Source organism: Ursus americanus, chromosome 11, assembly GCF_024610735.1.
Source record: "Ursus americanus isolate L20-20 chromosome 11, mUrsAme1.1.p, whole genome shotgun sequence".
NCBI classification, from domain to species: domain Eukaryota; kingdom Metazoa; phylum Chordata; class Mammalia; order Carnivora; family Ursidae; genus Ursus; species Ursus americanus.
The window spans coordinates 34,439,718-34,467,124 of record NC_142137.1 but is presented as its reverse complement, the minus strand read 5'-3'; the positions used below and the strand labels follow the sequence as shown (position 1 = coordinate 34,467,124).

The window sequence follows — 27,407 nt, the reverse complement described above, 5'->3', positions numbered from 1 at the left end:
TTGGACGTTCAATGTAGTCAAGCCACAGCTGTCTTGAGAACAGAAATGACACTGTCACCTATTAAGTCTACTCATCCTCAACAATTCTTACCCCAGAAATTCTCTACCCGGCTTGTCAGTAATACTTTGGAGGAATTAAGAGTTCCACTAGCTGTTGGCCTACGGCCAATTCTAAATGACTGATACCTTATGATTATAACCAACTTCACTCTTTTCATGAAAATTACACTCTTGATCGTCTGATGTGGGAAGAAAAATCATGTGCAGCTTCCTTGCTGTGCCCTAACACCCAATCCAAGTTAGAATCTTATTCAGTTTCTTCCTAGTGTTTCTCTATTTATAATGGATTCATACCCTTTATTCTTTTTTTTTTTAGTTCGCAATTTTTAAGCTCCAGTATAATTAACATACCGTGTTATACTAGTCTCAGATGTGCAACATAGTGATTCAACAGTTCCATACATTACTCAGTGTTCATCACGGGAAGAGTACTCTTAATCCCCTTCAGTTATTTCATCCACCCACCCCCATCAACCTCCCCTCTGGTAACCACCAGTCTGTTCTCTATAGTTAAGAGTCTGTTTTTTTGTTTCTCTCTTTTTTCTTTGTTCGTTTTGTTTCTTAAATTCCACATGTGAGTAAAATCATATGGTATTTGCCTTTCTCTGACTGACCTCACTGAGCATTATACCCTCTAGGTCTACCCATGTTGTTGTAGATGGCAAGATTTCATCCATTGTTATGGCTAATATTTCATCATGTGTGTGTATGTGTGTGTACACCACATCTTCTTTATCCATTCATCTACCTATGGGCACTTGGTTGCTCCCATTCATACCCTTTATTCTTTAACTTCATTTGCATCTTTATGGCGGTTCCTTATCTCCTATTATGTATTCCAGGTGCACCAGCTAGCGATATGAGTATGAAAGAGTCACATAAAGAATATTAAATGATTTTTACTTAATATTTAAGCATTATTAGTATATGACATCCTATGCACATGCTTAAGACACTCTCACTATTTTAGGAAACAAATGTGGGTATGGTGGGAAAAGTACCAAAGTGAGAGTAAAATGAGCCAAGTCTGAGTATCTGCAACTTACTTACTTTATGGTCTTATGGGGGAATATCTAACTTCTCTTAGCCACAGTTCTTTTATAATAGAGTGAAGGTAATAATACTCATTTCAAGGACTATTATGAGATTAAAAGAGATCATTGAAAGTGTATTGTGAGAAACAGGAGACATTACAGGATGTTACTATTATAATGGAGCCTACAAAAACATAATACGGATATAGAAAAGTATTTTCCATGTTTCAAGAAAACTGAAACAATTAGTTAATATAGAGAAAAAAAACAAGCTAAATTAGCAGATGGTTTTTTCAGAAAAAATACGCAACTCTGACATCAATGCCCTGCTCACATCCCCTCAGCCAGTTCAGGAGGTCAGCTGCATTTGGGTAGAAAATTTGCTTACTTCCATGACTCCTTACCTTAAGGATTTCTCTGCCTGAGGTCTCCTGAGGAGTTAATGTCTTGGGAGCAAACTTCAACCAATATAGTAACCACCCCCCTTACCCATAGTTTAACTCTGCGTGGTTTCAGTTACCTGAAGTCAAACAGTAAAGCAGATGACCCATCATCACAAGAAGGAGGGTCAGTACAGTACAATAAGATATTTTGAGAGACAGAAAGACCACATTCATATTACTTTTATTATGGTATATTGTTACAATCGTCCTATTTTATTAGTAGTTATTGTTGTTAATCTCCTACTGTGCCTAACTTATAAATTGAACTTTATCACCGGTATGTATGTATAGGAAAATATATAGTATATCTAGGGTTTGGTGCTATCCTTGGTTTCAGGCATCCAGTGGGGGTCTTGGAACATACCCCCTATGGATAAGGAGGGGGCAACTGTTATGGGTGAATATTGATGCGTAAATACTCCTGCTTCTTTGTCCTTTGTTGGGACAACTTCGGATGTGTTTCACACAGTCTCTCAGAGGGTCCACAGTGGTAGTGACCCTCGTTGCTCGTGGTAGTAACCTGCCTAGTAATAATGCACCATCTTTTGCCGTATCTCCCTCCATTTCCTGTCCTACTTCCCCTTCCTCCACTGTGCTTCCTGTGATCACTCCCTGAATAAACTACTTGTACACAAATCCTTGTGACAGAATTCACTTTTGGTTGAAACCCAAAGGAAGACATCTCAGTTATTCATTTTTCTTAGTTCAGTTATTTGGATATGTAAAACTTGTTCTACAGGTGTATGTTTGGGATGGCTCACATTTTGTTTCAGTTTTTGCTTTTTGTTGTTCTTTTTATAAAGATGGCATGAGAACTTAGGGAATAGGACAGGAAGAAGAAAGAGGAATAGAGGTGGAGAATTTGAAAGCTAAGCTCATTTACCTAAGTGAATAAACATTTTTGAAAAAGGAAGCAGCGCTTTTCAAGTTGTGAATAAAACCAATCATGAGGCAGAGGTGAGAGAAAACAGTGTGAACCACTAGATGGAAAGGATAGAAAATAATGTTGTCATTGTTCTGACCCCAATATTCCTTTAGACATGATTTTTCTAAATCTGGACTCTTCTCATTACTGCCTCTTCTGGCCCCCACTCTCTGTTCTCCCTGAATTCTTCCTTCTTAACACCATTTCACTTCCTCCGGGGTGACACAATAAAATCTTCAAATGAGAAAAGAGAGGGAGCTTCAAGCAGGATGGTGCCAAAATGCACTGTATTTGGATGGGCTGCCTGGAGACCAGCCCATATCAACCAACGCCAAGGACATGCCAGGACCTGAGAGGAGCAAGCTGGAGGGGGTGAAAGAGACTAAAGAAGGAAGGGGAAAGATAGACATGCACCCATTTACCCAAAGCGCTATCGCTTCCACACTGAATCTCAGCAGAGCAAAGGATAACAGTACTAATAATACTCTTAAACAGTATCCTTTTCTTTCTTCCTAGTCTTCCTGTTATCTGGAAGGATGCATCAGGAATTCACAAAAGAACAGAAGAACCTATATTATTACTCATCGAGATGTTTTAATATCTTCTCTTGGAGAGGTACTCCCAGAGAGTGCCATGAAAAATAAAGCAAAGTTCTATCTCCTGGGCACTAGATTTTGGAGCCAGGAGTGAGGGATTGAACAACTGCTAATTTCCTTAGAGGTCTTCCCCCAATAACTTGACGCAGGTCACACACACACACACACACACACACACACACACACACACGATAGGAAATCACAATCATATAACCCTTACTGCTGGGATCTTTCCTAACTTTAGCACTAACTTTATAAAGTAGATTGTTTCTTCTCTCACTCAGTGTCCATGAGGACATAAAAGTTATGGATGGGGCCTATAAGTAAGATTTCTTAACAAGGAAGAGATGGGAGCATTTAATTAAAGAAGACTAGAGGACCATTTACTGGTGTATGGGATTGGCTTTGGTGATGAAGCTGATGCTCGTGGTAAACTGTGCTACATCCACTTAGCCCACCTTTGTGTTCCGCTACAGATGCAGTGTGCTTTCCCATGAATGATGACAGAATCCCGTCTCATCACTCTGACTTTCTTTCCCAAGTCTCTCTCTTAAGCAGTGGGAATTTAAACAGCTGTGTGCAGGGCCAGCCCAAAGTATAGGGAAGAAATACCTCTGGGCATGCCTCAAACAATGGAGCATGGAAGCTAGGGGATTAATGGTGAACCTCCCATTCTTTGGAGGGACAATTCTGAGGTATGTCCTACATGGTTCCTCAAAGGATCCTCAGAAGACTTGAGCCCCATTATCCTCCATGGTAGTTAGCTCAGTAACATACCCTTCGCTGGATTTTCCATCTTCCTTCTTTTGATAAGCTCACTTCCTCCTTCCAAACTTTTGGATTTATCTCTCAAATAAATTACCTAAACTCAAGTCCTTACTTCAGGCTCTGCTCTTGAGGGGACTCAAACTAAGACTATAATAGTAGATATAACTCTAAGAAGTAGACCTCTGGATAGGATTCTGGAAATGATTTACTTACCTGACAGATGGAGACAAAAGCTCCATTGCTGGTGGTAACTGTGATGTTCACGCCTCTGGCATAAGTACCAAACTTTCAACTGCAGTGGATAGGATGTAGCAGAAAAGGAAGCTTTGCTTATCCAGTATCTCTAATACTGGAATGAAAAGAGGCTGTGATAATTATACAAGTAGTAGTATTGGCTAGTTTTTGTAAACTGCCTTAGAAGCCTTAAAGAATATCTTAAAGAAAGAGAGGCAATTCAGTTCAGCCAATTATCAATTCAAGGAATTCTGTGAAAGTCAGACATCCTTCACGACAGAATACAAACAGACCTTATAGCAAAAGGGAAGACCGTGCTAAAAATCAGGTTCAGAATTTAATGTTAGGAGTAGCAGAATGGCAAAGGAGATTGAACATGTGGGTCTCCTATGTTAAAGATCTATGTTCACATCATGGCTTTGACCGAGAAAGAATGGGACCCTGAGACTTGGGATGAAGGCATCTATAAGGATATGTGTGAGGGCCTTAAACCCTGGATGCTCTTGAATAATGGAGGCTGTAGAAACCAGTCTTTCCCTTCACTAGAAAACAGCATTCTTCCCTTGCCTGGAGAGGATGAGCACCTCCCTGAGTTGAATGCTTGCAACATTATGCTTATCCTCCTTGGGATCTTCTCTACTGACCCTTCTAATTTCTCTGCAGATTAATAATGAGAGTTAGGTCCCAGAGTACACAGTCTCTGCTATGGGAAGAAATAACTTACTGAAATAATTAGAGAATCTGGCTAATATATACTGACAGAAATGAGGGAAAGATCTATGGGAATAGATTTGAAGGTGTTAAATAAAATAGGATGAGTGGGATATAAAGCAGAATAGAGGAGAGTTTGTTGGAACATATAACATGACTCAGGGTTTAACATCCTGTCAAGGACACCTCAATTGTCCCAACACACTGCTGAGATGGTGCCTTTAAGTTGGGATGTGACCACGATGTAGAGATGTCGGAACTGCCTATCAGAGTATTAAGGAACAGATCAGAAGACTCAAAGAGGTAGACATATTAGAATGAGGTTGTTTTGTGTTTTTTTTTAAAGATTTTATTTATTTGACAGAGAGAGAGGCAGCGAGAGAGGGAACACAAGCAGGGGGAGTGGGAGAGGGAGAAGCAGGCTTCCCGCTGAGCAGGGAGTCCGATGCGGGGCTCGATCCCAGAATGCTGGGATCATGACCTGAACCGAAGGCAGACGCTTAATGACTAAGCCACCCAGGCACCCCTAGAATGAGGCTTTTATGTGAGACCCACTGCCTGGCAACATTTCCTAGACTATTCCCTTCACTGGGGTAATAAAAAATTGGAAGCATTTTTTAAAAGCTCAGTGGCAGTGTGCTCTATGAACCAAGGCTCATGGAAGAAAATGCTGCCATAGAACTGGGCTCCCAAGGGTCAATGGGGATGAAAGAACTCCACGATATTAGAGGCCAGGTAACTGCACTTAAACATCAAAGACATAATTACTGTAATAGGCAATAAAACTAGAGGGGTAACTCAGAGTTCCTGGACCTCAGAGATTTGGGGTAATGGGCAATAGACCTTTGTATTCTTAGAAATAAGATAGATAGGCAACCTGTGAAAGTATTACTTGACTTTCATAATTTAAAAAAATCAAAAGCAGGTGAGCAGCAGGCTAGGATCAGCATCCTGATGATAGAAAATCATAATTTTTTTGTTGTGTTTCCAGATCTGAGGTAGTTCCCAGACCCAGAGCCCAATGACTGAAAAGGAAGCCTGATCCTCTCAAGGAAAGACCATGCAGCCCCATCATAAATATATACATTAACTCTTCAGTTCTTCCCACAAAGAAACCTATAGTGATTTACCCAGACTTTTCAAGGGCTTTTAGATACAGAATCTAAGATGCCACTCATAACAGGGGACCCAAATACCATTATGCCCCCTTCAATAAAGTGGAGGCTTCAAGAAGCCAGGGGATAAATGGAGTCCTGATACAAAACATCTCCAGTGGGTTTGCAGGCCATCCTGTGGTCAGTCTCCCAAACCCCAAACGTATAACTAGGATGGATATACTTAGTTATTAAAATGTGCATTCCTAACACTTAGCAAGAAGTACAGCACAAGTTTGGTCTCTTTTAATTTTAGAGGCAGCCGATACTGTCCCAAACCATTTATTGAGTGACACGGAAATTTTCCAGTTTCAAGTGAGACTCAAAGAAGCAAAGACCCTGCAGGAGTTCAGGCAATGGTAAAAGTTTCCTTGTTGCTAGACCATATGACTTAATAGATTCAGTGGTGCTAGAGGTATCCAATGGAGAGTGGCAATTCAGAGCTCTAGAATTCTGAGTCAAGGTCTGCCTCCTGCTACAGAGAACCACGAAGTATTTGGAAAGCAGTTTCCGTTATACTATAGGGTCCTAGTAGAGACTGAGCATCTGACTATAGGACATCAAGTGATTGCAAATGGAAGTATATTGTCAGATCATCCAAGTTATAAGGTGAGCTCGGACAGCAGCGATCCATCATATGGTGAAAATGATACATACAAGATCAGGTCTAAGAAAGTCCAGAGGGCACAAGTAAATTTCACAAACAGATGACCAGACTCCCATGACACCACCCTCTGTTGCACCAGTGATTCTCTATTGTTCCACACTGATGCCTCATGAGATGTTCCCTGTGGCCCACTGACAGAGGAGAAAAAAAAAATCCAAGCCTATTTTAAAGATGGCTTGGTTCTCTATGTTGGTACAAGTGAAAATGGTCTACATAACATAATTTAAAAAAATCATAAAAAATAAGTATGGAAAGAAAAAGAAAATGATCTGCTATTGTACTATATCCCGTCCATAGGACTACTGTCACTAAAAGACAGAGGTAAAAAGAAAGTCTCATAGTGGGCAGAGGTTGGAACAGGCACTTAGTGTATGGAAGAAGAACTAGCCTAATATAAGGATATATATACTCTCCTGTGCAATGATGAATTACTTGGCTGATTGGTCAGAGGCCTAGGATGAATAAGAATTTACTATCAAGTATAAAGTGGGAGAGAGGTATATAGAGTATAGGAGTAGAAACAAACTTTCACATCCTGATGTCTTACACTAATGTCTACCAGAGAGTATCTATGACTCCTAACAACCAGGTAGACAGGATTCTACTTAAGCAAATGTCAGCCAGCCTCTGTTCTTAACACCCCAATGCTAATAGCATGGACCCATGCACACAGTAGCCTTGTTAGTAGTTATGGAGGCCTTGCATGGCCCCAATAGTATTGGCTCCTTCTTACCAAACTGAAATAGCTACTACTTCTGCAAAAGTTCTGACTTGTCAATAGCAAAGACCAATACTGAGAATTCAGTGAAGTACCAATCCTCAAGGATACAAGCCAGGCACTTAGTGGCAAGTTGATTACATCAGATCCCTCACCACCACCACCCCCGCCCCTGGAGGAAGAAGTGATTCATCCTTACAGGAAGCATCTCCTATTCTGTATATGTTCTTGGCTCCCTTGTCCATAGCATCTCTTTCAGGATTATTATCTGAGGGCTTAGAGTGATTTATTTACTGACCTGGTATTCTAAATAACATCACTTTGGACTAAAAGAACCATAGTGAAGGAGATATAACAACAAGACAACAATGAGCACAAGACCATAGGATCCACTGTTCCTACCACACACCACATTATCTAGACAAAGTTGATCTGATGGAGTGTAAAGATGGACTAGTAAGGGTTCAGTTAGTTTGGGGACAACACCCTGTGTGGTTGGGAGTTGTTCTAAATGATGAGGTATATGCACTGAGCCAATGACAAATATATGGTGCTGCGTACTCAATAATTAGAATACATGGGCCTGGAAACCAAGGTGGGGAAGTAGGAATGGCTCCTCTCACCATCATATCCAGTGAACCTACTGCAGAATCTGTGCTTCTTATTCTCACATCCCTAGGCTCTGTTAAGTTATAGATCTTGGTTACTGTTGGCAGGAAGAAGAAAATCTCTACTGAGGGGTACAACAAGAGTCTCACAAAACCTATAGCTACAACTACCACCCTCTCACTTTGGTTCTTTACGCCAGGGTACTAGTAGATAAAGAAAGGCATTTTTTATACTGGCAGGTTAATTGATCTGATTATCATCAGCATCTGGGATTGCTGCTAAATAATGGGAACAAGGAGGAGTATTTCTAGATCTCAAAAGATTCACTAGGATTCCCCTTGTTCTCTCATGCCTGGTGATAGTACTGAATGAAAAACTGTAGCAACCTCAGCCTTACATGAGTAAGCCATCCAAAGGCTTAGCCTCAGGGATGAAAACCTGGGTCTCTCCACCAAACAAATAATTCAGACCAGCTAAAGTGCTTGTCAAGGGTGAGGAAAATCTATAATGGGTGGTGGAGAAGAGACCTGATGATTATAAATTATAGTCTTTGGACCAGTTGCAACATGGGACATCTGCTTGCTACACTAACTCTCTTGCCTTAAGTCTGTTTGAGAATTAGCAGCTGGTCATGATCTTAAAGAATTCATGACTGAATGGGTTTTATATAGGGCAAAAATGGATCTGAAAAGTTTAAATGATAGATGGTAGCAGATACTTTTGGTGTCCTGTGGCCTTTTCCTTGATTTCAGCTGCAGAGCTGTTGGACAGTTCCCATGCAAGCACAGTTCCCCTCCAAGCGCCTGCTGCATCTTCCTGCCTTCGTGACTCACTACTGTCTCCAAAGCCACAGAAGCTCCCTAAGCCTACACTGAATGACCAGACATATGAGGGGACGAATTACCCTGAAAGCTGCCCTCAACTAATAGGTGAAGGGAGTCAGTTGATAAATGCATCAGCATTTGTCCTTGGGCAGGAAAATTCTAAAATGGATTCTGTATGGTTTCTTGGAGAGTCCTTAGTAAAACTGAGTTCCAATTGATCAATGTGGTAGCCAGCTCAATAATGTGTTCTCGAATGGTTTTTCTTTCTTATCTCTCTCAGTTTCTCTGCTTCCCAAGATTACCTATTGAGTAAGCTACCTCATTCAGTCTGCTTTCTGAGGAACCCAAACAAAGTAGATGGATAAACCAGTTAGTTGCCTGTTGATTGTGCTCATAGAAAGGGTTGGTTTGGTTCATAAATAAAAAACTAATAATTATTTTGGTGGAGAAAGTGAAATTAACTAAAATTTGGAAACAAACATTTATTGAACACTTTTATGTATCAAACATTTTAGAAGTATTGCATCACTTTCAATTGATTGATGTGTCAAAGATGAGTTTTCTAAGCTCATGGGGAAGGAACAGAAAAAAGAGAGAAAGAGAAAGGAACACAGACCAAGACATCAACGAATGACAGTGAAACTCCTTTATAGTAATGTCTACCACTTATCTAGACAGATCTACAACCTTTTTTGGGATTATACTGCATACTATACTTTGGGTGTGTTAGGAGGTAAACTTGAGATTTGATACATGACTGACTATAGTATATCCAAATAAGTATAATAAAATTATGTGTTCTAAAAGTATGAAATAATTCAACATGTAATATGTGGGAAATACAGGAAACCCTACGATCATTTAGTCCAATGTGCTAACTTTACAGATGAAGAAAAACAGTTGGCTTAGTGGCACGATCAGTCCTAGAATATAAGGATTCTGATACTCAACATTATACTTAGAGACTGACATCAAAGGAATGGTTATCACTTAAAAAATGTTGATATGAAAAAATATTCTGTACTCACGTGAAGTTTTACAGAATATATGGTGTGTTTATTGATGCCACTAGAGTTCAGTTTCTTGTACACAGTCTCTATTGATTGTGAGTCCCTTAGGCTATTAAGCCTTGTTGCATGACCCTAAATTAAGTTTCATTCAAGTACTGAATGTTCCTAAGAGGCTTAACAATGCAATGCAGAAGAGAAGAAAGTTAGTAGGTTCCTTGGAGATCACCTACCCAACCCCACCTATCAGGCATTTTTGTAGACATTTAGTTCCATTCTCAATGACTGGTTTGAATTCTATGACTCTTCTGGCCCAAATGGGAAGAAAGGGAAAAGAAAACAGAGAAAGGATCATTTTCCAACCTCTTCCTTCTTTCCAACTTCATATCTAGATATCCTTTATAGCTAACCATGACCTGGGATGGGAAATGACTATTTCACTCCATAAAGGAAGCATTCAATAGATACTTGGTCGTTGATGGAACAGTATTTTCTGATTATCTGTCCTCTGGAATGGATATCCCAAAGGTAGTGAGGGAAACTTTCACTGAAGAAATCAGTGTCCATTTTTTTATTGTGGTGAAATATACATAACATAAAATTTACCATTTTAACCATTTTTAAAAGTACAATTCAGTGCATTAAATGTATTCACGTTACTGTGCAACTATCACCACCATCCCCTTCCAGAACTGAAACTCTGTGCCCATTAAATAACTTCCCATTCTCATGTCCTCCTAGCCTCCAGCAACCAGCTTTCTATTTTCTGTATCTCTGAATTTGACTTCATATAAGTGGAATCATACAGTATTTGTCCTTTCACGACTGGTTTAGTTCATTTAGCATGTCTTCAAGGTTTGTCCATACTGTAGCAATGTCAGAATTTCCTTCCTTTTTAAGGCTGGATAATATGCCATTATAAATATATATATACATGCACACCACATATTGTTTATCCGTTCTTTTACTGATGGGCACTTGGGCTTCCACATTTTGGCTATATTAATAATGCTCCTATAAATACTGGTGTACAAATACCTCTTTGAATTTTTGCTTGTAATTCTTTTGGGTACATACCCAGAAGTGAAATTGCTAGATCATATGGTAATGCTATGTTTAATTTTTTGAGAAACTGCCATACAGTTTTACACAGCAGCTGTACCATTTTTAATTCCTACCAGCAATGTACAAGGGGCCCACTTTCTCCTTGTAAAACTTGTTACTTTCTGTTCTGTTTTGTTTTTATAACCACCATTCTAATGGGTGTATAGTAGTATTTTATTGTGATTTTGATTAACATTTACCTAATTATTAGTGATGCTGACCATCTTTACATGTGTTCATTGGCCATTTGTATATGTTCTTTGGAGAAATGTGTATTTAAGTCTTTTGCCCATTTTTAAAAAGTAATCTCCATGCCCAACATGGGGTTCTAACTTACGACCCCCAGATCAAGAGTTGCATGCTTCATTGACTGAGCCAGCCAGGTGCCTGTGCCTATTTTTAAATCTGATTGTGTGGTTGTCCCTATTGAGTTATAGGAGTTTTTAGATAAATTCTGAATGTTATTCCCTTATCAGATATATAATTTGCAAATATCTTCTACCATTCTGTGGGATACTTTTTTCCTCTGTTGATCATGTCCTTTGATGCACAACAATTTTTAATTTTGATGAAGTCCAATGTAGCTATTTTTTCTTTTGTTACCTGTGCTTTTGGTCTACTAACTTTGAAGCTCACATTTTAATCCTAATATTAATTCTGAACTTTAGACACTGCTGGTTGGGTTAAGCTAGGTTTTCTGGAGGCTGAAGTATATACAATTGGGGCCACTTGAGAGAAAATTACACAAAAGTGATTTTCATAATTTTTTACTAAATCTTGTAATCGTGTTATCACTAGTTAGGACCCCTTCTGGAAGGAGTCATGGAAGCTTCATTAGCTTCATCATTAACGGGTCTTTACCTCCACCACTACCACTTTCTTCTTCCCTCCCCAAAACAGCTCTAACAATTCAGAAAGTATGTCGGGAATTTGAGAGCCTGGGAGACATCATTCCAAGTATAAATCATAATTGAAATATCAGTGCATGGAAGTTTTAGAATAAGAAATTTCTAGGCAAAGAATATCAGAACAGAGATTCTCCTATAAATAGATTTAAACTATTGTTTAATAAACTGGAAAGAACTGGGGTTCTAAAATATCTAGGTCATAATTCTAGCTCTATTACTAATTGGTATTGAAAATCTGTGCAATTCAAACTTTCTGATATTCAATATGTATAAAACAATGGATTTGGATTTGAAGTTCTCTTCCAACTCTAATAGGCAATAATTCTTACTTCCAACTTATTTCTCTACCTGCTTTCAGTGATTGTTCCCCTGCACCAGCCTCATATCTAGCTTTACTATGAGCCCATATCTCCAGTATTGTTCCCTCTGGCCATGGGTTATGACCATCTATGGGTTATGACTCCTCTTCATAGAGAAGTTTTAGGATGCCATAGATGACAACCTGCCTAGATGCTTCTTTTCATATACCGAGAGCTTCTTGTCTCTTGTAAGCAGTATTTACCTTATCCTGTTGTATTCAAATGTGATTACTATATTACCTCTCCTATTCTATATTGCATTGCAACTGAACATCTCCATTTGGATGTCCCATAGGCACCTCAAAGGTAACATGTTCTACCCTGAACTTATCACTTTCCCCACCTGCCCCTCCTCTAGCCCATCCAGGGGGGAACCCTTGACCACTCTCCCTTCCTCAGCTTCAAAGTCTTGTCTGTTTTACCTTATGGATGTTTCAGATACATCCATTTCTTTTTATTCTCATTGCCATAGTTTAGGTCAATGTTTTATCCTCTCTCACTTCAATAAGTACAACAGCCTCATAACTAGTCTCCTTGCCTATAAAGTTGCCTCTGAAACCCATTTTCCATAGTCACAAGAATTGTCACTAAAGTGCAAATCTGATTATTTAATTCTCCTATGTAAAGCCCTTCAGTGGCTCATTATTGCTTTCAAGATAAAGACCCTACCCCTAATCAAGGCAAATAAGCACTCCCCCCATGAATAATCTTGATACCTGCTCTATCTTGTATTTTGACATACCATCAAACTCTTTGCTCTAGCCATATTGGACCTCTTGCTGTTTCCTAAGTGGATTATGTTATCTCTCATCGTCAGGGCTTTGCCCTTGCTATCCTCAGAGCTTGTAGTCCACCTTCCTGCCATCCCTTTTTGTCTGAAAAACTCATCCTTCAGAAATCTGTTCAATTATTGCCTTTGTGTGTGTGTGAAGTCTTCTCTGACACCTCAAGCGAGGTTAAGTGTCTCTCCTGCGAGTTCCTTTAACACCATGTTGCATTGCACCTTATTCTTTGTCTGTCTTTTTCACTAGATTACTAACCTTTTGAGAACAGAGACTGATCCTTAGTCATTACTGCAGCCTCAGCACCCAATGCAGCACCTGGCACACAATAGGCATTCGATAAATATTTCTGCATAAACCATCTTGTGAGAGAAACAGGCACTAAATAAAGATTTCTTGCCTAACTAGCTTTTCCTGTTTATCTTCTATTGCACACCTCCTTTACTGGATTTTTAAAAAGTGAGATTCTAGGTAATAGGATTATGGGTGTATTATATTATTCTTCACGTTTCTATTTATTATTTATAGTTGAATAGAACTCTATACCAGATGACCTGTGTTATCCCTTTGTGTTAGGGCAAAAAATATTAAATTCATGGAATGACACTTGTGAGTGTCTTGTGAGCATAATGTTTAGAAAAAGGCTCCTCTCGGGCTATGCTGGATAGTGATGGCAGGAACTCATGTGATAGTGTTCAGTGTAAACCAGGGCCTCAACCTCTAACTGCCAAGTTAGAGTGGGAAGAGACCGATAAATACTGTCTCTTTTCAGAGGAGGCATTTGAGGGCCGAACAGGCTCAGTGACTCAGCTGAGGCTATACACTGGTCTCCTTATTTCCAGTATTATGCTCTTTCCACTGTATCATAGAGACAAAACCCAGAAACACCTTCTTTGACCTAGCAAGACTTAGTTATAAAATTTTAAGGAAACAGGGAGTCTTTAGAGCATACATTTCTGCTTAGAATATAAACGATGTGAGAATTCTAAAGTGATTGTGAATCTTCTATGCCTAGAATTTGATGAAATAACACTAGCTCCTAATTCTCTTTCATTGAATTATTAGAGCTTAAGAACAGAGCAAAATTTGCATATTTGTTTCTGGCCATCTGCTCCATTCAGAACCTTGGAACTAGACAACTTATTTTCTGGAAGGTCTATGGGGAATGGAGGAATGGGGGAGTGGGGGCTGAGTACCTAGCATCTGGGAAAAGATGTAAGCCAATTTCGTTCTTCCTTTCTGGAATTCCAACAATTCTGGAAGTATTTCATGAGGCTAGTCAATCTTCACCTTTTTGGTTTAGATTTTGTAACAGACACTTTATGATAATTTGGCTCCCAATTGGATTGGTAATATCAAATCAGATTTATACGATGATGGTTAGTTGAACGTTGAAGAAAAATCACATATTATAACATGAGGGAATTCAGTTCTGCAAAACTGTCTGGAGAAAAGAGTTTTTAAAATGGGTACAATTCTACATTTTTAGTTTGTGTTAAGATTGTCCTAAAACAATTTATTTACTTCAACACAGGATACTCTTAAAATTAAAAAAAAAAAAAAAAAGAATCATTTGACCTACAGGAGTAGAGATGTTAGGAGATAATCAGCAGGAAACAACACATTTAGAGAGGTGAAAATGCACAAGTAATGACACACTTTGGCCCAGCCCCAAATCCTTAAGGAGCTGGCATCTTGTTCCATCTTCTGTTTTTACCCTTTACTTCCAGCCAACGAGATTTCGTATGTAATTGTCTTGGTCTCCATTAAGACTGGGAAAAAAGTAGGAGTGTAGTGTTATACTAATTGATGAGTTGTGCTCACTCCACACACACATACTGGCATTGAATTTAGGACAGTGGTCGACATAGTACATTGTAACCATCATACTTGTTTGAGTTTGAAAGGGTCAAGGCAGGGATTATTGTATTCCGGGCTACTTCATTACCCATGTCTCAGGTGCTGAGGCCAGCCTTGGGAGGGAATTGAATGTGAGCTTGACGCCCTTCTTGGGGAAGAGCCACCTGGCCCCAGTGCACGCGATGTTGCACGTGGAAAGCCTCAGTATATCGGCACGCGTTCTGCAAACCGAAAGGACCACAGATAGCCCCATCCTCTCTCTGAATTGTTTACGTAGAATCGCACGCGTGGCACACGGGGCTCACCGCCCAGGTGGGAGCTTGGAGATCCCCACCGCAGTGGGAAGCACCTAGCGGCGAGGTCCCCACAGGCCCTCGCGAAGCGCCGGTACCCGCCGCGAGAGTGCAGGGCTGGCGGCGGCGGCGCGGGGCGGGGCTTGGCTGCGGAGAAATGACGTCGCCATCCCCGCGCGCTCCGCGGGCCGCGCGCCCTGGTAACGGCAGCTCCGCGGCTCCCGAGTCCTCCTCCATGTCCCCGCCTCTCCCCGCACCAGCCCGCCCCGTCTCCTCCTCCCTCCGCAGCCCCGGCGGCGGCCGTCTCGCTAGGTCCCTGCCGCGGGGTGGGAGCGGGACCTGCGGGGCCGCGCTGCCCACGACGCCTCCGCCAGGCGTCAGTTGAAGAGCGGGAGAGAGCGGGCCGGGCCCGGGGCCGCGCTGCTGGACCCCGGGTGTCTGCCCCGCGTGGGTGTCGTCTGCGGCCTCGATCCGGCGGGGCTGCCCCGTCCCTGGACGGGGGTGACCGGAGGGTCGTGGACCGGAGGACGCCTGCGGCCGCACCCAACAAACAGCGAGGGCCGGGTTCGGAAGCGGCCGGGGCGGCTTTTGCCTCCCAGACGCGGTTGCTCCGCGGTCCGCCCCCGGAGCGCGAGGACAGGTGCCCCGGCCGGGGTCTGTCGGGAAGATGGCGACCCCGGGCATGAGCTGGCAGCAGCAGTATTACGGCGGCTCCGCGGCCGGGGCGGCCAAATTCGCGCCCTCGCCGGCCGCTGCGCAGCAGGCGGGGCACAGCATGGACTATAGCCAGGACCTGCACCTGAAAATGAGCAAGAAAATCGCCCAGCTCACCAAGGTAAGGGCGCGGCAGCGGGGTCGGCACGGCGGGGACCCCGTGCGGGCCACTCCAGCCTCAGCTGCCGGGCTGGGAGGCTGCGCGCCCTCCGCCCGGGGCGAGTTGAAGGGGGCTGCTCTGGGGAAGCTACAGCCCGAGACTAAGCTCCAAGAACCGTCAGACTTCGGTGGAACGCTGGAGGTGCTCATTTAAATTAGACAACTCAACAGCACGGCTGGGGTTAAGGGACTTGCACTCCGCGGCCCTTTAGGAGTAACCCGGCACAGAACAAATTAGTATCTACTTCCTTTATTGCACAATAATAAATCGCTTTAGTTTTGGGCTCATGCATCTGCTCAGACTCCACGAGCCTTTACACTACTGTATGAAGTACAGTACCGTATTTACCCAACATGACCCGGAATCTTCCCAATTAATCAGTATCTTCTATTGTTTACGTACTTAAGAGGAGAATAAACCTGAGCAATGAGGAGGGTAAAACGTACCTTGTGTGCCGTTTGGGGGATTTAATGAGTCATTCCTTATTCTGACAATGTCAAATAAGGCTTCTTTGATGAATCATGTGTCTGCACTTAGATGTTTCAGTCTATCAGAAAATAATTTTCAAAGAGCTTAAGCCTGCAGATTTGGTCAACTGTGGTTTAGGATGGTGAGCTTCTTTTTTAGGTAATGTTGACGATGAGTTGATATCTGAGAAGTAAGAGCAATTCAGATCAACTGATTCTATTGCTGTGTTTAGATCTCACCGGCAATCTTTCAATACCCCTTAATTGCAAACAGGTGATTTGTGATGTCTGCAAGTTAGTAGAGGTGAGCTTAATGTGTTTAAGCTGAGTCAGCTAACCACTTGTTAGTGGTGTGAGTATGATGAAGAGAGGTGGGCATCCTAGGTGTTTACTAATAGGGAAGCCCTGAAGTCTGATTCTTTTCAACTTCAAGACTCCTATTATATAATTCCAGTACTAGTTGACACTATTTAGAGGGTAAAGTAAAACAGTTGGAAGAAAGGAAATGGGAGTGAAATGGGGATTGAAAGAAGGTAAAAAGATTTTGGTGAAAAAAATATGATAGGTGGTAGAAAGAAAAGTAACATGAAAGGACTGAAGAGTGAGGGCTCCAACAGAAGAGTAAAGGAAAAGGAGCAAGTACGTAATAGTAAAACTCAGCCATGCAGAACAAGGCAACACTGGGGGAAATTTTGTTTTCTGATTTTTGTTTTAGGTCCATGCTGTCTCAGTTTGCTATGTGCCCGTTATTACTGTTTCCTCCTCTGACAGACGGTCCCCATATTCAGAGGAAGGAACGCCCAAAAAGAAACAATAGTGTATCATCAGGGCATTTATACATTTGGGAGCTCAAAGCCAGGTTTCTTGATACCGTGTTTGTTCTTCAGAAAAATAATGTTCAGAATGAAACACATGGATATTTATGTATTCTGACTTTCTTGTGGTGTGTCCACAACACCCATTGTTCTGGTTTTAGATTGTAACCCTCTAGGTTCCTACTGTAAGTAATAGAAACACTCAGTAAGTTGGTAGTGGAACTGTGTGCAGTTTAATGAGGCTTCTCATCTCTCTGGTAAACTGCTTTTCTCTTTGCTTATGTTTTTTCAATTTTCAGTTCTTTTATCAGAGAAGAAATTCACAACTGTTGAAGGTTATTGATAGAAGAGTTGAAGAGTATTGATAGAAGCTGTTATCACGTTCTGTTTACCCACTTTAATGAGGCAGGAAGCTGCCCCCATACCAGTGCTCATCAAGGCTTGCGTGCTATACCTAATCTTTACTGAGTGTTACTTGGACTCTCTGATTTAGTGTTTATAGTTACAATGTCTAAACACTCATGCCACCTCCTCTGCTAAGTGCCCCAGACATTTAATCCCTCATACTAGAGTTTCTCAGCCTTAGCACTTTGGCATTTTGAATTGGCTAATTACTTGTTGGGAACAGGCAGGGCTGTCCTGTGCATTATAGGATGTTTAGCAGCATTCCTGGATTCCTGGTGCTACCTAGTAGATTCCGGTGGCACCCCACACCTGCATGACACATCATCATGACAATAAACATGTCTCAAGGCATTGCCGTATGTTCCCTGGTAGGTGTGAGGACTCATCCCGTGTTGAGAAGCACTGACTTATACTGGAATATACTGTCTCTTGCATTTATTACTAAGATAAGATATGAGAATGAAATAATCAGATGAAAGGACTCTGTTGCAGCCAACACCCTTTAGTTTCTGAAATCTACAATAAGACGTGCTTCCCTTATGTACCATCTTGGAAACTGTCAAATTTTACAGTCACATATACTTCTATTTTGTAAATACTATACCATAACAATGATATCATGAGTAATATTTCAACTGTTAGAAACTTTACTGGTATCTACTATATAGAATTTTCACTTTTGGAGTGTTTATTAATAAATTCACATCAGTAGAGGTAGGTTGGCAGCTTAGCTTATATTTCAAAATTAGAAGTAATCATTAAAGTAGGATTTTATTTCTTTTGGTAATGAGTTAGTAGTACACACTCTTCAGCATTATAGTTAGCATGGCTTGGGAATCTGACTGTCTTGAGTTAAAACTCCTGTTCTGCTTACTAGTAATATGACCTTGGGCAAGTCATAAATTCTGAGCCTCTGTTTCCTAATCTTTAAAAGAGGGGTGATGATATTACAACTAAGATAGTATGCTCTTAATTCAGGCTATCACTGAAAAGAGAGCCTGTGCCAACAAAGTATTAGTAAAAAATACTGGATAATAATATATTTTTTAAATGTTCCTCTCTTTTTAAACTAGTCTGCATTTAATAGCATTGTTATTGTATTTCTTTTGAGAGTTTTCTATGAAACTCTTTTAAAAATATATATGGTAGTTGTTCTATTTGAATAGCAAAGTTTAAATTTTTCACATGCATCCTACATTGTTGTGGTACAGTATTGAAAATACATGCATTTTCCAGACACTTGGCTGGCTGTGAAAGGGTAAGGATGAAAGTAATCTGTATTACAGTTTTGTACATAGTAAGACGCAATAGATGTTTAAAAAGCCATCTCAGCTGCAGACATATTTGTTCAGATTCTGTTTCCTTAAAACCTAACATAGCAGCCATCTCCTAGAAAGGAGAACAGTAGTTTTTAAAGGACCTTTTATGTAAGGGACACTTCGCTAAGTGTTAGAGATACAGTAGGGAGCAAGACATAGTCTCTGCCTTTTAAAGTGAATCTATTGTATTTAGGCTACTCTTAGTAAATCTTAAGAATTACTGTTAGATTTTTGAGTCCTGTTATGGCAGGGTTCTGGGACTGTTAATGGCTAAACCATCTCAGGATAGGCAGAGAAGCTGGATGGCTTGAGTTATGTTTAGTAGGACCACATTTGTGTACTTCTCTACTCTCCTCTTTAGTGCATGAGGGTGAAAAGCAAGACTTGTGGGAAGTAATTATAAAACAGCTTTTTTTGTGTTATTCACTGTCCCTTTTAGTTTACTCTCTGAGGCTGGCTCATCCTCTGCCCATAGATAAACTTGACTTTTCTGGTTGCTTTTAGAGAATACAGATTGTCCTTCAGTAACTAAATTAAAGAAGTCTCAATTTGATTATTAAAATGTCCAGTGCTGGGGTGTCTGGCTGGCTCTGTTGGAAGAGGATGTGACTCTTGATCTTGGGGTTGTGAGTTCGAGCCCCATGTTGGGTGTAGAGATTACTTAAAAAAAATCTTCAAAAAAATAAAAATAAAATGTCCAGTGCCTACAAATAAAAACCCCAAACCAAACCTAAATTAAGGATGAAGCTTCTCGCCCATGTCCATTCTCAGCCAATAATTGAGGAAGAGGGACATCATTGACTTTTTTCTTCTGACTCGGCTTTTCTACTCCTCTTGCTTTGTCTTGCCAGTCCTACTAGTTTAACACTTTCCCCTCCCCCACTGGAAAAGGAAGAAAGGAAGAGAGGAAAGACTAGCAGTAAACTTTATTTGAATAGTTCATGGTAATCTATCTTCAGTGCTGTTGTAGACTTGGCACACATTTAAAGCTCATTCTTTCACTCCTGCATCTTGCACCTCCTACCTCCATTGCTCAGGATTCCTCAGCTCAGGTTGCTTGACAGTGAGAATGCATCTGTATTCTGGCTGGTTGCTTACTCCTTCCTCAACCTCTTAGATCTGGCAAGACCTTCATGTTTATTTTGCTGAGATCTGTTCAAGCTTCAGGTAACCCTCTTGGATTGATCTAGATGACCTCACCCCAGATTACTCTGTTTCTTTCCCATAGGGCCCATCTTGGTCCATAGGGAGCATTCATTCTATGTCCAGACAGACTCTGATAGTGGTCCCAATTCAGCATCTCTCATTTCCTCTCACATACCTCTTCAACCAGTTTCTCATCCTTTCGACTTGCCAAGGATGAATCAGGTGCCACTTCAGTATGCTCTCCTAAGTGCTTGAGACACATATCAAGATCTTCAAGTGGTCCCATCAAAGCCTTCTCCTCTAGGCTTTAGATGAGTGACAAGCATCTGTCCTTTCTCTTGAAGACAAGGACACTTGTTCCTGTAGCTCTCCCCAAGGAAGCCTTCTCCAAAACCCTACTCTGTAACCTCTTCAAGGCTTTTCTCACTGATACTGGGTGTAGGAGGTAGCACATCTCAAGACTCCTCTCTTTAGACCGCCCTTTTCTTTCTTTCTTTTTTTTTTTTTTTTGAAATTTTGAGAATATTCTGTCACCTGCTTTGAAATGTCAGTTGCCTTTGGCTCTCAATAGAAACTTCCCTTTTAATATCTTGTTATGTTAGCTGCTCATCCAGAGCCTCCTTAGTCGATTGTACTTTTGATACAGTTCAGTCTGGGTATCACTGATATAACTAGTATAAGGTGGGGTATATGGTTCCAAAGAGCAGGAGTAGTTTCTTTGTGTTCACTGTGCTCAGCATCAAGTCCTTCTTAAAAGTCTTCTTTGATACCCAACTTATGTCTCCTCCTACCCCCACCCCTCCTGAAAACCGCCCCGCCCAACCTAGGCCTTGTTAGGCTTGCCTTACTCTGAATTACTATAACATTTATTGTCTGTTGTACTTGTTGGTACTTAATAATACAGATTTGTGAAATGTTTATTTCGTTTATAGATATATCTTGTTTCTGTAATTTGAATATGATTTCCTCAGCTGTAGAGACTATTTTTCATATAACTTTAATATAAATACTTTGCACGTAGTATAAAAGCTTAATAAATATTTATTGAAGATGATGGTGGTGGTGTTGATGGTAATGATGCTGTACCCAGTAATTTTGTTATACAGTAGGGTTAGTAAATATTTCTGAGGACTATATCTGCTACTCTTCTGGGTTAATGTTAGATCACTTCAGCTGAATTAAATTACTTTTAAATATTTAAATGTTTATTGGTTTCCTCTTAAACTGTTTCAAAAACTGTATTATTTCATAATATACTTATATTTTTGATGCAAAAATAAAAATATAAAGCACTCAGTTTAAAATATAAATATTATTTGCCATTGCAAAAGGTAGGTAATGGATACCAGATTCTAAGCAAATAAAAAAAGTCTTATGATCAGTCATTTAATACTAACTCCTTTTACTATATCCCAAACAAGGCTGTGTTAATATACTAGTGAAATTTTTAAACAATGTGTTTTATGTACATTAAATACAATCCATTTTACACTCGTTTGAATTTCCTAGATACTGTTTCATAATACCGTTCAGTCTTGGTTATGACCTGGGTTGTTTTGGTTTCGCACATAACGAATGCTGCATCTTCCCCCCTTTGTTTCATTGCAGCTTTGCCATTCTCTTGTGTAGTAGCTTGGGTGTAATCTTTTAGTTGTAGTTGAGTGGTTTGAATTAATTTCTTATATTTTACCAGTGGGCACAAAAACTTGATATACAGTTTATTAATTGTCCAAATGCTTATAAAGGGACTGCCTGTAGAGTTAAAAGGTTTAGAGCTGAAAGAAACCAGATTCTGACCAGCCTAACCCTCTCACTTTATAGGTGTGGAGGTTGAGGGCCCAGAGGCATTTGAAGATTGCACAGCTTGTCACTGGCGGAACCTGAACACAAATCCAGGTCTCTGGATTGGTCTAAGAGAAGGGCAGCTGTGCTAGCTAGTCTCTTTTGCCCGTGTCTGCCTTCTCTCTAATACTACTCATTCATTTCCTAAGAAGCCGCAGAGTTGTCTTGGTGGTGGTGTTCTCACACTGGAACCATGTTTTGTTTACCATCTGAATCACAGACTTCTGGTGAAAGTGAACCCATGTGGCCCCCCCCCCCCACACACACTTAACAACCTCTGGATATATAGTTGTACAGTATGTTAACTGTGGCTTTGGTTAATTTTTAAGAGCTATTTTTATGTATTCTCAGATAAATGTCATAATATTTTTATGTTTTAATTAACAGCTTTAGTCATTCCAGACTTAAAAAATGTTTTAATTGGAGACTGTCATGCTTGGTGTCAGATTTACTACTGGGTGGCTATTTTAAATGTTTTTCCTTTGCTTGGTTTCTTAATTGGATTATCGCTTAGGTCTCATTCCCAAAGGCAGGAAGTTGGAAGTTTTCCTGTTTTTCTCCTTCCATCCCTTTCTCTGTGTTTTTTAATGAAAATCCTTTGCAGTTTTCTAATTGCCAACCTCTTAAAAAGGGGGTATGAAGGATAAAGGTTCAGCAAAATGTGAGTGAAGCAATCTGGTAATCTTTTTTTTAAGATTTATTTATTTATTTGAGAGAGAGAGTGAGCATGTCTGCATGGGGAGGGGCAGAGGGAGAGGGAGAGAGAGAATCTTCAGGCAGGCTCCCCGCTGAGTGGGGAGCCTGCCGTGGGGCTTGATCCCAGGACCTGGGGATCGTAACCTGAGCCAAAATCAGAAGTCAGCTGCTCAACCACCCAGGCACCCTGCAATCTGGTCACTTTAATTCTGAATGGCAATAGGAAGTAACTGGGGTGGGGAGGGGAGGAAGAATTTAAAAAATGATATTCTGTCCTTTCAGTTTATCTTACGAGATCTAAAAAGTTTCTAATCTTTGAGCATTCGAATAAACTTGGATATTATGCCATGAAATGGACTGATGTGAGTAATGGAAATTTGTTAAAGCCATACTTGTTTTTTCACTACAGGAAGTTTCTGTTTTGTAGACCAGTTATGAGTGAGAAGGACATTAAGTGTGTCAGAATTGTTACTCCCCAGTCTTTTTTGGAGATAAACATCTGAGGAGAGGTGGGAGACAATTGCTAACTGAATTCAGATTTTTTTTTTTTTTGGTAAATAAAAATGATGTTATAAATGGTAGTTTGATATGGGGGAAATATTACTACCAAGTTTTATTTTGTATTGCAAGTGTGACCTGAGCCACAAAGGCTTTTTTAGATTGACCTGGGAACTTAACAGTCCTTTAAGTATTATTGGAAAATAGCCTCTGACTGCCAATCAGTTAACATATAAAAGTGAATTTTGGGAACACCAGTCTTTGCAGTTGGGGATTGCAGGTTATAGTCAGAATTTTGGTATACTTAACATTTGAGACCAAAGCAAATATTTTAGAAGATAATAAACTTTTTATTCCTAGCTTTCTATTAAACTACGACAGTGAGTGCTGTCATTTGTAAGTCTCAGACTTCGTTATTGATTACATCTTTGTTTCCTACTAAAGCTTTGATAAAATGTACAAAATTAGTGAAGTTGAATATGTAAATATTTGTCCTGCATCTTTTACCTTCATCTTGAGAAGTAAAAGGAGGTTAGAACTACCAAAAGACCCATAGTAGATGGAAAAGCAAAAGACTAAGTGATCAACCAGAATACTTGGAATTTGGACAGTTTAGACTCAGGTCCTAATTGACCACATAATTTATTATAAAGGAGATAGTATTTTTAATGACTTCTAAAAATTACGAATCTGTATTTCCTAATATATATGTACCATCTCTATTTTGATTTTAAAAAGGTTTGAAAATGAAAATTTGGTGTACAAAGTACATTGCCAATATTTAAGTTATCTCTAAAATTGACAATTTTAGTAAAATATTAGGATAAACCCTATTCAAAATTATTGGAGACTGAGTTATTTTAGTTGACTAGAAGTTTCTGTAAGTATTGATAATTTTCTGCCTTCCAAAATAATATACTTACACTTAAACCATACCATTCATAAGTTACATGCAGTCCTTTATTATCTCTGGATCATTGTTAGAATCGTCAGTATATGCATTGAAGATTAGGCCAAACCTATACTAATCCTATGGCAAATGCTGAAATTTTATTTCTGAATAAATTCCGTTACTTCTTTTTTTATTTGCCCTGTCTCTCTCATAAAGCGAAGTGCAAAGTTTGAATATGCACAAATTCTAGACATTGACTTTCTGGTTGGGAAGATTTAGTTTATTCTGCTGAATGTGTGTCTGTGTGCTTACAGGTATTTGCATTTTTCATCCTGTTCCTTCTGAAACACTTCCTAACAGAAGTTCATCCCTCTCAGAAAACATTTCATAACTGAAACCCTAAATAATATCCCATTCTTATTCTTAGGTGTTTTTTCTAGTGAAACACTTAAAAACAAAGCGCATGTAATTTTGAGGGGAAGTTGTGTGTGTGTGTGTGCATGTATAGATGTGTGTTTGATATAACGGTCTGCACAGAGTAAGAAAAGGTACACTTAAATATGACTAAAATCGAGCATATAGATCCGTATGGTTGGTCAACTTTTGTTGAATGCCTAGTCCATGAAAGATGCTGTGGTAGGCACTATGGATTATTTAATACTAAGAATTTATCATTCCACTTCTGGACTATATTTATTTTTCATTTTTTTTTTCAGTAGACCTGTGAGAAAATATCAGAATAAAGCAGGTGAACATTTTAATCAACAGGTTAATTTAATCTGACAAATTTTAAATGCTTAATTATGGGCAACTTTTTGGTTGATTTTGGGTAGAATTTATATATCTAATTTTCTTAAGCTGGTGCCTTCCATGTCTTCTTCAATAAGGTTTTTAATAATAATTTAAAGAATAATGTTGACACATTCTCTGGTTACAGATCTGTAATGTATTTGTCCAGGGGGTAAAGGAGGTAAAGGAAACTTCAGTCTTCTGAAACCCAGGAGTTAATGGGTCTGTATTAGTTTTAGATCTCTCATGGGCAGGCCAGAGAGCCACAGTCCCAGAGCCGTATGGCCCAGTGAGGCAGCAGTGCCTATCATGTAGGTCAGAGGTATAGGTTCACTGGGTTAGATCCCAGTTTGAATTTCAGATTCACCACTTATTAGTGTTTGACCTTTGATAAGTTTTAACCTGTGAGAGCCTCAGTCTTCTCATCTGTAAAATGAGAATAACAAAGCCTATCTCATAGAATTACTGTAGAGACTAAATAAGATAATTTGTGTAGGAGAAGAGGTCAGTAAATGTCAATTTCTACCCATTTTCCAGGCCCCTACCACTTGGTTCAGCCTTTAACAATTAACAGGCTTTAACAATTAAGTATGTTGGGGTGCCTGTGTGGCTCAGTCAGTTGAGTGCCCGACTCTTGGTTTCAGCTCAGGTCATGATCTTGGGGTCCTGGGATCCAGTCCCATGTCAGGCTCCGTGCTCAGCAGGCAGTCTACTTCCCCCTCTCTCTCCCTCTGCCTCTCCCCCCACTCATGCATACTGTCTCTCTCTCTCTCAAATAAATAAAACAAGTATGTTTTTGTATATATTTTCTCTTTTGATGGAGAGATATTCTTATTATTAGGGACCACAGCTATCAAAAGTAAAGGTTTAACAGCAAATGAAATACAGTTGATTCTCATTGCGATGGTTATATTCTATCAAGTTATGTTCTAGGGGAAATACAGGGTTATGTTCCTGACACCCTCTGGTCACATTTTCATCAACCAGGAAATATAGAACTTTGTTTTATGTGCTTCTTATTTAATACATATTATCTGTTCAGTAAGAACGAAATGGAGGGCACCTGGGTGGCTCAGTCAGTTAAACACCTGCCTTCGGCCCAGGTCATGATCCCAGGACCCTGGGATTGAGGCCTGCATTGAGCTCTGCATCGGGGAGCCTGCTTCTCCCTCTCCCTCTGCCTGCTGCTACCCCTGCTTGTGCTTGTGTGCACACTCTCTTTCTCTCTCTGTCAAATAAATAAATAACATCTTTAAAAAAAAGTAAACTCATAGGCGCACACACTTTCTCTCTGTCAAATAAATAAAATCTTTAAAAAAAGTGAACTCCTAGGCAACAGCATTATAGCTCATGCGTGAATGAAGCTTATCTAACATGCTGCGAGTGTTAGATTGTGAGGTTACATATAAATTTTAACACGTAGGCGAACTAGGAGATATGGAATCCACAATAATGAAGATCTGTATCTAAAAATGGATACAGAACTTTGCATCTGCTGTTTACTTAGCCCCTACTCTGGTTTTTCAGCTGTTATGGGCCTGTGTGGCTATGACTCTTATTAATACCCTGAACACCCTCACATGACTGTGACTTTGACTCTTATTATCTCGCTAAGCACCCACAGATGAAAGGGGAGGAAAGGAGAGTGGGGGCACGAATACTCATCTTTTGTGTGAATTGCCAGCACCAAGCAGCTACCCTACAATCATAAACATGGGACAAAATTACACGATTCTTTCCTTGTGTATAAACTGTGATCTTCATAATCTGAACTTGAATCTACCACATTGCCCCAGGTCAGAAGGAATAAAATATATAAGTTATTCCATGGTATGGAGTGAAACCTTTGGAAATGTAATGTTGACTTAATTTAATTAAAAGTCTTAATTTTTTATATTCATCATTTGCTTAAAATATGTTTGTGGTTCCTTCACAACACAAACTGTCAGTGTGGGAGTTGTTTTTGTTAAAAGCCTTTGTCTAGGTATCTAAAGATAACTAGAAATCTTATACTCTCTGGGGCTCAGAGCATTTGGTTGGAAGTTTCTAAAGTAAATTTATGCAACATACAGAAAACTTAAAATATTTAAATAGAGAATATTTTGGCAGATAATTAGACTTGACCTATACCTTTTTAAAATGACCTAGAAGAATGTGTACTTTCAGTGTTGGTAATAGTAGAGAATGTTCATACCTGTCAATACCTTCTTATCCCAATTCCTGGTGATTTTCAGAAAATGCTGGTGAAAGGAGCCTGGATAAGAGCACTCTGTGGTCTTGAAGGAGTTAGCAAGGTTAACTGGCCTAGAGAAAGACTTTGAAGCCAAGCCTGCACTTTGATACTGCTGTCTTTAGGACCCTGCATATCTTTAATTTCAATCCTGAGTCTCTCTTGCTATTTATTTTCTCTGTTTCTGGGTTGTGGAGCATTGTCAGAGAAAATTTTGGAACCGGACTGTGACAGAATAATGCCACCCCTCACTTCCTTACCCTCAAAGGTGTCTACATCCCAATTCCTGGAATCTTTGAATATGTTACCTTACATTTGCGAATGTGACTAAGCGAAGGATCTTGAGATGGAGACATTATCCTTGATTATTTGGATGGG

At 40.0% G+C, this 27,407-nt stretch overlaps 1 protein-coding gene across 9 annotated transcripts in view; it reads left to right on the top strand.

Annotated features, from left to right (window-relative positions):
• The window catches only part of FAM184A (family with sequence similarity 184 member A), a 176,945-nt gene that overhangs the window by 53,299 nt on the left and 96,239 nt on the right, over positions 1–27,407 (top strand). For 5 of the 9 annotated variants that reach the window (XR_006779841.2, XM_045798562.2, XM_045798558.2 and 2 more), the window contains exon 1: positions 15,291–15,891. The exons of the other annotated variants lie outside the window; for them this stretch is intronic. Coding sequence is in view for 4 of the 5 variants with exons in the window: in XM_045798562.2 (XP_045654518.1) it covers positions 15,724–15,891 (168 nt within the window). In the remaining variant the exon portion in view is untranslated. Of the gene's footprint in view, positions 1–15,290; positions 15,892–27,407 lie in introns of those variants that run through there. 9 annotated transcript variants of the gene reach the window in all.